A 12,006-nucleotide genomic window follows, 5' to 3' on the forward strand; every position below is an offset into this window, starting at 1 on the left:
TCATCCATTTTCTTATTTTTAAATGGTAATACCAATGTCAGTAATTCGTTCGTTCTTAAGAAACTTCAATTTTCTGTGAAAATTCCACCATTATAGCCTTACTCTCGCGTATTATAAATATACGCAATTTGCGTGTAAATTGTGTACAAATTGTGTCATTATTTATTTTATTTTCTTTATTTTTAAATGATAAACCAATGACTTAATTCATTCTTTCTTAGAAATTTTCATTATTTTGATTTTATTTTTGTTGCAAATTCATTCCTTCTTAGATAACTTATTTTTTGTAAAAATTTCACTATTATATTGTTATTCTTTCATATTATAAAATCACAATTTCTCTGTACATTATGTGCAAATTTTGTCATTATTTTGTTTAAGGTGACACCACCATAATTATTAGAATTTTAGGCAACGGACGACTACATTGCTGCATGATTAGTGTGCATGAATGTAGATCAACTGAAACAATTTTACGGTCAGTCGACTAGTGCAAATTCCTGTAGTCGGTCCGTATTTCAATTTGGGCATGTGTGTAGCGTTCGTCACCAAGGTCCTGGTAATCCACCATGCTTTTTACGGGATACTCCCATATGCATGTTTTTATTTTGAGAAATTCCCATATGCATGTACTACACTGGTTTTCTTTGAAACTATACATGTACATTGCTTTTTTTTGCGGGAAATACATGTACATTACTTGTTGGGCCATTAATTTTTTTATGTTGCTACGTTCGTCCCAATTTATTCAGACAGCCATGCATGTGTCTGATAACATGTGTGTGTGTGTGTGATGGAAACAGATTTTTTTTTTTGAGGGATGTGTGATGGAAACAGATGGCTGAGAAGGCACAGGGTGACGGAAGAAGTGTATGGATGTGCAGGCCATCGTCGGGACTTGGCCCAGGTTTCCGAGAACGAAAAGTGTGGTGCAAGTGCGTCGAGGGCAGGCTCAATCGACTGAAACAACTTTGGGTCAGTCGACTGACCCAAATTATGTTTTCAGTTGATTGATCTGTAGCCGGTCCCGTCTAGAAAGGCTCGAACCAGACTAGTGAAATTGTCCATTCTACTACTCAGCTAAGCTCACTTCCTTGAGTACCTTCGATCGAGCCATACTACTCAGAAGCAAGTACCCACGTATATACACAACCAACGAGCATTCCCATGGCAAGGTAAGGCAAGCCCTCAAAATATGGGAACTGGGATGCAGAGCGCCGTCAAAGGTCCCAGAGCCCAAAAGCCATAACCAACACCCACTCACGCCACGAACAAGCGAAGAGCAGCAAATGGCGTCATCCTTCCTTCCCTTCCCTCCCGCTGGTCACAGAACCAAGTAGCAGCCGTTCTTCATGTACACCGCGAAGCTGCACCGGAGGCTCTCCAGCATCTCGACGACGGATTCCCGCTTCGACCCGCTGAAGTGCTTGACGGCGTCCTCCAGCGAAACCTGCAGTGGTTTGAGAATGCTCAGCACAAGTAAGGTTCTGGACTTGTGGTCAAAGAATCTTCGGAGGGGAATGGAATGGCTTGGCTTACCCCGTTGCGGCTTGCGGCCAGCTCAAGTATAGCGTCCTCGGTCGCAACATTTGCGGTGGTAGGTTCGGTCCCTTGCTCCTCTATCTTTTGCAGCTTCTTTACTGGCTCGTCGGCAGAGAGCAGAGTTCCGTCCGTCTGGGATCTCTTTGTCGCAGCGCTTGAATCACAGGCGCCTGATATGATGACGGGGTCTCCTGGATCGCCCTTCTCCAGAGCTTCGCTGCCATGGGAACAGGGTTTTGCCGACTCGGCTGTTTGGGCAGGAGACCCGTCAGTAGGAGCGTTGCCAAAAGTCTTCTCTAACACCCCAAGATCGTCAGCTGCGAAGAATATCTTGATCATTTCGTATGTTATCTGCAGTTGCCATGCAGCAGATTAGTCATTCCCTAATGGTTTGGATGAACATACAATGAGCTCGGAAGTGGTTCCTACGTTTGCTGAAGCTATGATCTACTTAATCACACACAGAAATGGCATAATGAATAATGGAAGAATTACATTTTCTGGAAGCTCTTCTTTTATTGGCTTCAACCTCTCACGTGATCCAACCTTTGCAATGGCAAGACGGATCTGTGAGGCTATCTCAGGGGTCAGTCCTGTCTCCTCGAAAAACCTATTCCAGTTCATCTCACATCCATCCCGAGCAGCATCAAGTATGTATGAAATAACCGTCTGCTCTTTTATCGGCACTGCTCTGCGAAAATGCTAGAATGCACTACCATGTCAAGCTGTGAACTTCAGTTTAAGGTCAGTAGGAAACAAAAACGAAAACTAACTCACTGCAATTTTCTTGAACGAGTACTCCTGTTTCTGCCACAGTTCCCATGAAGTAAATTTGGCATCACCCAAGTTTCTTGGAAGACTGTTGTTTACAGGTTTTGGAACTGACATCATATCCTCTACTCCTGATGAATCATCCAATGAAAGATTCAACTGTTTTGAGAATTGTGCGATATTTTGGACAAAAGTGCCACTGTAGCGCGAGATGAAGTGCTGGAAACAAAAGGTCAGATGTTATGTGAGTAGAAGAGGGAAAAAAAATATGATAGCGCTTTCTTGCATAGTCTTTGTTACGGCATAACATTTGCGAAGTATCATTACTAAGAGATACCTGGTTTACACCATCAATATTGGCCAGTCTAGCTCCAGTAGAAGGCCTAATCTTTGCAAAGTGTCTTAGGGTCTGATCACCGCATATAGCATATCTGAAACAATGGGATTGGAGAGATTCAATTCAATGACTGTTCCAATACCTAAATAGCATACAGCCCAAAAAATGCCACTTGAGATCCAAAATTTAACTCACGGAGCAGTTCCAATATCCTGAGCAAGCTTCATCCTGACGTTCAACAGCATTTGGTAGAGTTTCAATTCCTCCTGAAAGAAAAAACAACACCACAAACAAAATCTCAAATCAAATGTACAAAGGAAGAAAACAGGATTGTGCGAATGAAAAATGCACAAGGCCTAAGTCATTTAATGAGTAAATCCGATCAGGTCTACCTCAGATATCTTTTCAGATTCTGCGGTGGTTGAAGGATTTAAGCCCCCTTCTTTATTCTGCAAACTACCCTGCTCCTCTTGCCCAATCATCTCTGCAGTCAGCTGCAAAACCAGTGGCGTTCCACCATCGGAGAGAAACTTGACCCCTTTTGGACTAACACTGAAGATGGAGATGCAGAGTTACTATGATGATTACTTAAAGTCACCACGATGGAGAAGTACCAGCGAAAAAGAATTCAGAGCATCACTAGGACAAAAAGACAAAATAAATACTCAACAAAGCACCTGACCAATCTAAATCCATCACTGACAGTCTCCTTTAAGTAACCTGCACAGAAATAACAAGAAAAATGAAATAAATAAGGTCACCAATAATAATGATGCCAGAAATGCTTTGTACTGGCAGCTGATGAATGGTGTTTGCTCAGTGTATCCAACAACAAAGTAAATATTATACCACTTCCAAGTGTAAAATGTCTAGTTGAGATGTTTGTGCATGATAATAAGCTAATAAGCCCATAAGAAATTTGTGGTATTTTACTATTACACATTTAACACCAAGTCAAACATCGTGAAAACTGCAGCATCTCCAAAGAAATTTCATGAGTTTACTTTCAGTGAGGCTTAGGGCCAACCAAAACTGTGATATTATAGGAAGCCCTTCAAAACCATTCTCTTGTTAGGGGGGAGAGGGGGGGGGGGGGGGGGGGGCAAGAAAATGAAACACAGTTGCGAGATTGTAAATAACATTCTCCAAGCTGTATCTACAACAAGACACAACCTTATTACGTTTCTCGAAGAAAACAAGCACGAGATAAAAGTCCACAAGAGCAGGTACTTTTTGTGGAATGCCTTGCTTTAGCCAAGAAGTGAATAATTGGTTGAGTATACAGACTTCATAACAGTACCATGTGCCATAAGTAGACTGCCAAGTGCTTTCCACCAGTTTGGCGGATAGTCTTTTCCCATCGCATGCATTGGAAGTTTATCGTAGTTCTTCTCCACTATCTTTTTGACCTACAAAAATGCGAAAGCACTTGTTATACAACATCTTTCTTTTAAGAAATGTGGACAATGTCCAAGGTACAAAAAAAATATACTGCTCTGTGCAGTTTAGGTGCAACACTTTGCGAACATGTACAACAATACACACTCCAAAACTGTTCAGCAAAGATATGTTTCAAATCCCTTTAAATGTTTACTATCAATAATAATGCCACATATGGTTGCTCCCAACCATCAGCGCATAGACGATCTCCAATCAAGTGAAACTAGCCAATGTATGTGATAAACTAAGGAACATCGCAAACATCAATGATACAAAAACTTACTCGTGATCCACGGAGAACATCAACTGGCATGTTAAGGCCCCAGCGTCCCCCGCACGACTTGACACAGGACAGCAATAAGAAAGATTCTTTTGACAAATCCCTCTCATTTTTTGTCCCTGTGCAATTATCGCAGTTACCTGAGGATTAAGTGGCATGTCGTAAAATCAATGTCACAGTTGAGACAAGACTTGATGTAGCATGTGTCTATATAGCGAAGAATATGCGGGTATTGGTACGGCAATACAACATTTTCCTTACACAAAGTACAGGGATACTGCGAGTATATATGTAATTACAAGAAGAAAAATAAAACATGCATAGCAGCTGACAGACAGTGCGTTTGGTGGAAGGAGCTTTCTAGGTTTTGCAGTGACTAGGGCCTGTGATGGGTTCTAGTTGAAGATGTTTGGCTTTGGGAATACATAAGGACAGTGGCGGAGCTAGCAGAGAACGGCAGGGGGGGCAGAGCAGAAAATATGATTGTTTGGGGAGGGGGGGGAGGGGGGGACAGCGCCCCAGAAATGCACATAGCTCCGCCATTGCATAAGGATACTGTGTCTGGTAGTTTGTAACCTTCATAAAATATTACTCCCTCAGCCCCTCCATTTCCAAATTAATTGATGTGCTAGTTTTGTACCAAGTCAAACTTCTCTATATTTGACAAAGTCCATAGCAAATATGCTAATATCTAAACATAAAAAAATATTTTATGATGAATCTAATTACACTAATTGGCTGTTGTAGATGTTGATATATTTTTCTAGACTTGGTAGAACTTGATGAAGTTTGATTAGGACAAAGCTAGATCTTCAATTAACTTGGAATGGAGGGAGTAGTGACTACAAAAAGGAAAATTGATTGGCTCCTCTTCAAATGGGCAATATTTGCAGATGAGTCCAAACTAATTCTTAAAATATAAACATACCACAGTCAGTGTAACGCTCTTCACCAAAGTACTGCAGCAGGGATTTTCTGCGGCATGTAGCAAGGAGGCAATATTTCTGTGCTGCCATGAAGGAATCCATGATGGCATTCTTTTGAGTTGCCTGTAGATGAGTAAGAACTATACACCATGAGATAATGTAATAGGTAAACAGTCAAGGGAATGAAACTGCAGCCGTGTATGTTTATCACTTAAGTGTGACATGAAATCCTGATTGTGTGCTCAATATTTACATACATTTGTTGCTTCAGAACAATAGAAGTCAGCTTTTGCAAAATCACTTCTTTGGTAATATAGCCAGCACACTGAAGGCAGTCCATCTCTTCCACAACGCCCACTTTCCTGGTAGTACGATTCTAGGCTCTTAGGACATCCATAGTGTATTACACATCTAACATCTGGCTTATCAATTCCCATTCCAAATGCAATAGTTGCCACCATCACAAGTACTTCATCTCTAACAAATGATCTGCAAAGGGGAACCATAATTTATCATCAAAATCACTATGTTGTGAAGCCAACATTTGTAAAAAGCTGTATGAGAACTCACTACACTTAATTCCTTATATCTGTTTTGTTTTCTCATTTAATTACTTGCAACATCTAAAGTGTTACTAACAGAACATTATCTTGGCAATGCTTTGTAGTGTCAGATCAGATCATAACCCTCTTGAGTTGTGAATCATAAGAGGTATAAAATGGCTTGATTAAGCATATTTAACTAGACAACAAAAACATTTGGCAAATCATTCTTTACATGAAGTGTTTAAATGAACTCAGAATGGTAATCTGAGCATTCAACAATTCAACCTACTTAAAGAATTTAGTTTGTCCAAAATAAATTGAGAAGGAAAGAAGAGACGATGAACAGCCAAACAAAAACGTTGGCATGTGCATAAATGGCAGACCTATGGGATTCTTCTCTAGCTTTGCTACCCATTTTACCATGGTAAATGTTAGCTTTGATTCCCGCAGCGATCATTGCTTCATGTACCTGACAGAGAAAAGTCACATTTAATACATTAACTAGCTAAATACATGTGTGTAATTTGAAGGCATGTGCATTTCTATAGAAGCATTTTCTTTATTGCATGAGTTGTTTAAACACTCCTATAATTAGTCCCAAACTTTGTGCAAATGAAAAAAAATATCTCGAAATATACATCAATCAAACCAACTAATCAAAAGATCATGATATCTGTCTACTACATAGAATGTAAGATAATTACTGTAATTAATCTTTTTACCAACTTAATAGCTAATTTGTGAGGGTCAATGGACCGACACCAACCCAGATCGTTATAAGTGTAAAAGATAAAGATACATCAACCCTAGCATAATCTAATAGGCACAAGGTATATGTTAAAAGCAGTTTCTACGATCAAAACTGGAGCCCAGAAATTCCCATATTACTCCAAAAAATGTATATAAACTTATAATTGCCTATCCTTCAGGATACATTACCTATAGAACATACCTAAATGTGTGTACCCAACAAAAAATTGACTACTCTCCAAAATCTGTTACATTGGTCAGAACAAGAAAATGCCTGATACTATCAATGATCAACAGACAAGTATCCCATACTAATTTCAAGCTTATTATTTTTCTCTAAAGAAAGTCTTACTGATCCAGCATGAACTTAATATTAAAACCACACAGCTCCCACTTACAAGCAGCCAAAACCCTGGGTGCTTGTATACCAGTTGCCTCAAAATATAGAAGAATGAAAATATACAACGCTGGAAAATAGAAACCTGTTCAGTGTCCCGGATGGTGGTACAGTAAATAATTGTTGAGCCACCAACAGTGCAGTTCTTTGAGACATCTTGCACAAGTTCACTGATAAAGGACATAGATCGGTTGCATGATTTCACACCATAGAAAAGGTTCGGACGATCAAATGATCCGATTGCAACGTGAGGATTGCTCAGGTTCAAGGAATTGGCAATATCTCCACGGACCCTACAAAATCAAATTGAAAGTTACCACGAATTTGGTACAAATAGAAAAGGGATATAGACACTCTGGGAAAATAAATAAAACAAGTAAGCAATCATCATAGTGAGCAAAAAATATTTATGGTAATAACATGCAAGTAGCTATAACAAGCAGAGGAAAGACATTACTATTGGATATCAACAAAAGCAGGATAAACAGGTAAAAACAACTGATAGTGAAACATCTATACCTTTCTGTGGCTGTCGCAGTTAGAGCAACAAAGGGAACACCCAAAAGGTGCTCACGCAATAAATGCAGCTGCTTGTACTCCGGCCTGCATACAACAGAGAGAATTACAATCAGTAATAAGAGAGAATTGCAATGAAGAAAAGAAGATATAAATAATAAGTAATAGACTAACTGGTCACTAAGTTTGATTGCAGAATTTAAGTGTGAGAGAAACCGAGCGAGAATTGATAGGTGATATGAACTGACAGCTTTTACATTTGACATCAGCACACACAGAATTTTTGAAATATATGCATAAGACATATCAAAAATTTAGATGAAAGTAATTATCAGCTCTTTTGCTGAAGAAGTAATTCACACGATAGAAGAACAAATGACCTGAAATCATGACCCCATTCCGATATGCAATGTGCTTCATCAATGGCGAACAAGCAGATTCCGGAAGCCTGCAAGTTACTCCAGAACCTGGATAGAAGATTGAAAACGGTATATCAACAGACCCACCAACATATTATTAGATTCTACAAGGGACCAAAGAAGACACAGGAGCAGTAATTTGCAGTTTTGTACGTGTGCGCCTTCCAGTTCAGCCAAACAATTGACAATTATAGTTTTGTAAGTGCTGCAAACTATAAACAATAATGACCATAATCTGCTTTTATATCACAGGATTTTCACCTTGAAGGAAGTGCAATAGCTTTCTCAGGGGTCATGTACAGAACATCATACATGCCTTTTTCAGCCTCACTGCTAACAGAGCTATTCATTTGGGTGCTGCCAAGATACTCGGATCTCACACCATGTTGTTTTAAACTCATGACCTGTTTGAAGTAAATGAAACCCACAATAAAAGCTTTCATGTCAAAGCAAACCCACAATGAGGAAAGAGCCAAAAATGTTATACTGTATCTAACAATCATACCTGATCTTGCATCAGTGACAGAAGAGGGCTGACAACAACAGCTGTCTTCTTTGCAACCAGTGGAGGGATTTGATAGCTGCCATGAAAAGAATTACCGTGAGAAAATTAAGTTTCCAACATACAAGGGGAAGTAATAACATCAAAATTTTAACAGATGCATATTTCTTTCACTTCCGATGGCCTGCAAATGTTTAACCCATTTTCAGGTCCTTAACTAAAAAAAATCAGAAACTTCAATAATTTTTCTTTGACACGATGACAAACGCACTGCCCAGTTTCAAGAAAGAACCACCCTCACCCATTTCAAAAAAAAAAGGTCAATAAACGATTGTGCCAATAGTAACATCCACTATACATCTATGTATAAACAAACAAAAATCTTCCCAAGCAGTTCCCTGTTGGGTGCATACAATCGACAAGCTAGCAGTCGCATAACAGAGATGAGATGCTTATACATGACTGCCCGTTTATCAAAGTAATAAAAATGTCACAAAAATGTGAAACAATAGCACATACTCCCTCCGTTCCAAAATAGATGACTCAACTTTATACTAACTTTAGTACAAAGTTGGGTCTAAAGTTAGTACAAAGTTGGGTCATCTATTTTGGAACGGAGGGAGTACTTCGCAATCTCTGACCATCAACCAATTCCACTGGCACAAAATATAACATTTTCTAATCATGCTCTGTAAACCTCTCTTAGCCTCACTGATCCGATGACAAGTTGGAATACTAGATGAGTTTGGATACTCCGTTGAAGATGATTCAACCACTTTATAGCTTACAGGTTCCCAACATTTACCACCAAAATGACGACATTTTTCTCCCAAAAACAGTAATGCAGATCAGACTCTCCAAAACAATTTTTAGCAATCCAACCAGCGGAATCGCTGGAGCGCAAAGCAGAGCAGTGCCAAGAGATACAGCGCAACTAATTTATCACCCACCAAATGCGGCGCCCAAACCTAGATTCAGCCACTACAGTGCTCAACCTGCAGATCCACCGACCTCCGCACACCAAACAAAAAAAAGAAACAGCACCTAGCGCCATCCTCCACAACCGCAACCAAGCAAAATGGAGCGCGCGAGCAGGCGCGGGGTTTGTTCACTTACCACATGGACTTGCCGCTGCCGGTGGCCATGACGACCAGGCAGTCCCGCCCTTGCATGATCGTATCCACGATCTCCCGCTGGTACGGCCGGAACCCCGTGTACCCGAAGTACCTCTGCGGCCAGAAAAAAAAGCCCCGGATTAGAATGGCGCGCCTCGGTGCCTAGGGTTTAGGCGCCGGCGCCGGCTAGGGTTTAGGGGGGAGCGGGCGGGGAGGGTACCTTCAGGGCCGCCTCCATTGCGGCGCCGGAGCGTCGGGCTCCGCGGGGGGAGATTGAGCCGGACGGCTGCGGTAGGTTGGATTGGGGAAGGAAGGGGGCGGGGCGAGGGGATTGGAATGGAACGGACGGGTGGTGGTGGGCGGCGAGGTGAGGGGGTTTGGGGGAAGGGGTTTTGGTTTGCGGCGCTCTTTTATCTGCGTTCCCGCCAATTCGCCTCTTTTTTTTTTCCTCTCGTGGACTTTTAGCGGGCCTGGTGTGGCCGCTCTCGGCGAAAGTATGCATGGTCATGTAGCACATGGAGTTGTCTCAAAAAAAAAATGTAGCACATGGAGTAACCCTAAAAAAAACGTAGCACATGGAGTTGGGCGCCCCTATGTCTTTATCTTTACCTCTTTATTTTATCTTTACCTACTAATAAAGCACCTATTGCTTCTGGTGGTACGTCATTTAATTTACCTTATAAGTTGACAAAAATTACCCACCAATGCCATCCGTAAGTTATAAAACGATTCGGGTTTACCAAATTCGCCGCCCCGCTCAGTTCTTTACAAAGATGATGCTGCATATATATTAAACGCATAGAGACAACGCAGTGGCTAGAGCCTCTCTATTCTACCTAGGACACCCGGGTTTGATCCCCCAGTGTCGCATATTTTCCCCACTTTTTTCGTCTCTATTCTACCTAGGACACCCGGGTTCGATCCCCCGGTGTCGCATATTTCCCCCACTTTTTTCGTCTCTATTCTACCTAGGACACCCGGGTTCGATCCCCCGGTGTCGCATATTTCCCCCACTTTTTTGTCACCCACCTCCCCTACCCACCCAGTGCGCGTTAAGTGGGCCGGCCCGCAGGGCGTGAAGCCTCTTTTTTTTTGCATTTCGTCTTTTGGTTTTTTCTTTTTTTTTTGTTTTTTACTTCTTTAAATTAATTTGAGATTTCAAAATTTCAACGCATTGCGAATTTTTTAAAAAATGTTCGAGAAATCATAAAATGTTTGTGATTTCAAAAATGTGTGGGAAATCATAAATTTTTTGCAGTTTCAAAAATATTATTGATTTTCAAAAGTGTTTGCAAATTATAAAAAATCACAATTTGGAAAAAAAATGTCAGGAAATAAAACCATGTACATGATTTTGAAAAAATAATCATGTATTCAAAACAAATTTGTGAATCTGACAAAAATGTCCATGAAATTTTAGAATATTGAAAAAAACGCAAAAAATTGCAAGTTTGTGGTCGATGAGATTTACTTTTGAAGTGTGTCGTGCAGTGGCAAGCTCATTGCCTTGGGATTTACCATGTCGACTATATTGCGATCACGTGGACATCGCATCCATCATCAACGAGGGTGGGAAGAAAGATAAGTGGCAACATGACGAGTCACTGTGTCAAAATAGAGGACACTCATATGTCAAGGTATTGAGTCATACTTATTTGGCTAGAGTGTAATTTTTTATCCCCAGGTTCTGCAGATTTTTCCCCTCTTTTTGTGATGCACCTTCCTCCCCCAGTGCGCGTTCATGGGTTGACCCGCAGGGCGTGACTCCCCTATTTTTTTCATTTTGTCTTTTTTCTTTTCTTTGCTCAATTTTTTTCTTTTTTCTTCTTTAAATTAATTTGAGAATTCCAAATTTCAAAACATTGCGAGTTTTGAAAAACATGTTTGAGAAATCATAAAATGTTCGTGAATTCAAAAATGTGTGGGAAATCATAAAATTTTCGCAGTTTTAAGAAATATTAGTCATTTTAATGTCAAGAGAGGTCGGGGTAGACCGAATTTGACATGGGAGGAGTCCGTTAAAAGAGATATGAAGGATTGGAGTATCACCAAAAAACTAGGTATGGACAGGGGTGCGTGGAAGCTTGCTATCCATGTGACAGAGCCATGAGTTGGTTGCGAGATCTTATGAATTTCACCTCTCGCCTACCCCAACTTGTTTGGGACTAAAGGCTTTGTTGTTGTTTAAAAAATATTAGTGATTTTATAACTGTTCACAAATTACAAAACATGTTCGCAACATGGTGAGTCATTGTGTTAAAATAAATGACGCTCATATGTCAGGGTATTGAGTCAAACTTATTTGGATAGCGTGTAAATTTTTTCTCTCTCGTTGCAACGCACGGACATGTTTGCTAGTCTCACTTATAGCGAGACCCTTTTTCTTAAGACAAACAGCGCATGAAAGTTTACAGGGACACATAAGTTTTCAAGGGGAGAAGTAAACCAGATATGTCGTCCTACAGG

General features: G+C 40.5%; 1 protein-coding gene across 1 annotated transcript; it reads right to left on the bottom strand.

Moving 5' to 3' along the window:
• Nucleotides 1-1,034: 1,034 nt before the first annotated feature.
• LOC123051539 (ATP-dependent DNA helicase RecQ) lies at nucleotides 1,035-9,908 on the bottom strand. The gene is made up of 20 exons (XM_044474439.1): nucleotides 9,761-9,908; nucleotides 9,542-9,654; nucleotides 8,429-8,504; nucleotides 8,185-8,327; nucleotides 7,885-7,971; nucleotides 7,508-7,591; nucleotides 7,074-7,281; nucleotides 6,225-6,310; nucleotides 5,554-5,785; nucleotides 5,299-5,419; nucleotides 4,374-4,510; nucleotides 3,951-4,059; nucleotides 3,328-3,370; nucleotides 3,043-3,202; nucleotides 2,846-2,916; nucleotides 2,651-2,744; nucleotides 2,320-2,532; nucleotides 2,038-2,244; nucleotides 1,540-1,893; nucleotides 1,035-1,450 (listed from the first exon to the last, which is right to left on the bottom strand). The coding sequence occupies exons 1-20, from the start codon at nucleotides 9,776-9,778 to the stop codon at nucleotides 1,325-1,327; spliced, it is 2,682 nt and encodes an 893-aa protein (XP_044330374.1). The 5' UTR covers nucleotides 9,779-9,908; the 3' UTR covers nucleotides 1,035-1,324.
• Nucleotides 9,909-12,006: the final 2,098 nt, after the last annotated feature.

The sequence above is a fragment of the Triticum aestivum genome, chromosome 2D (assembly GCF_018294505.1).
Source record: "Triticum aestivum cultivar Chinese Spring chromosome 2D, IWGSC CS RefSeq v2.1, whole genome shotgun sequence".
NCBI classification, from domain to species: domain Eukaryota; kingdom Viridiplantae; phylum Streptophyta; class Magnoliopsida; order Poales; family Poaceae; genus Triticum; species Triticum aestivum.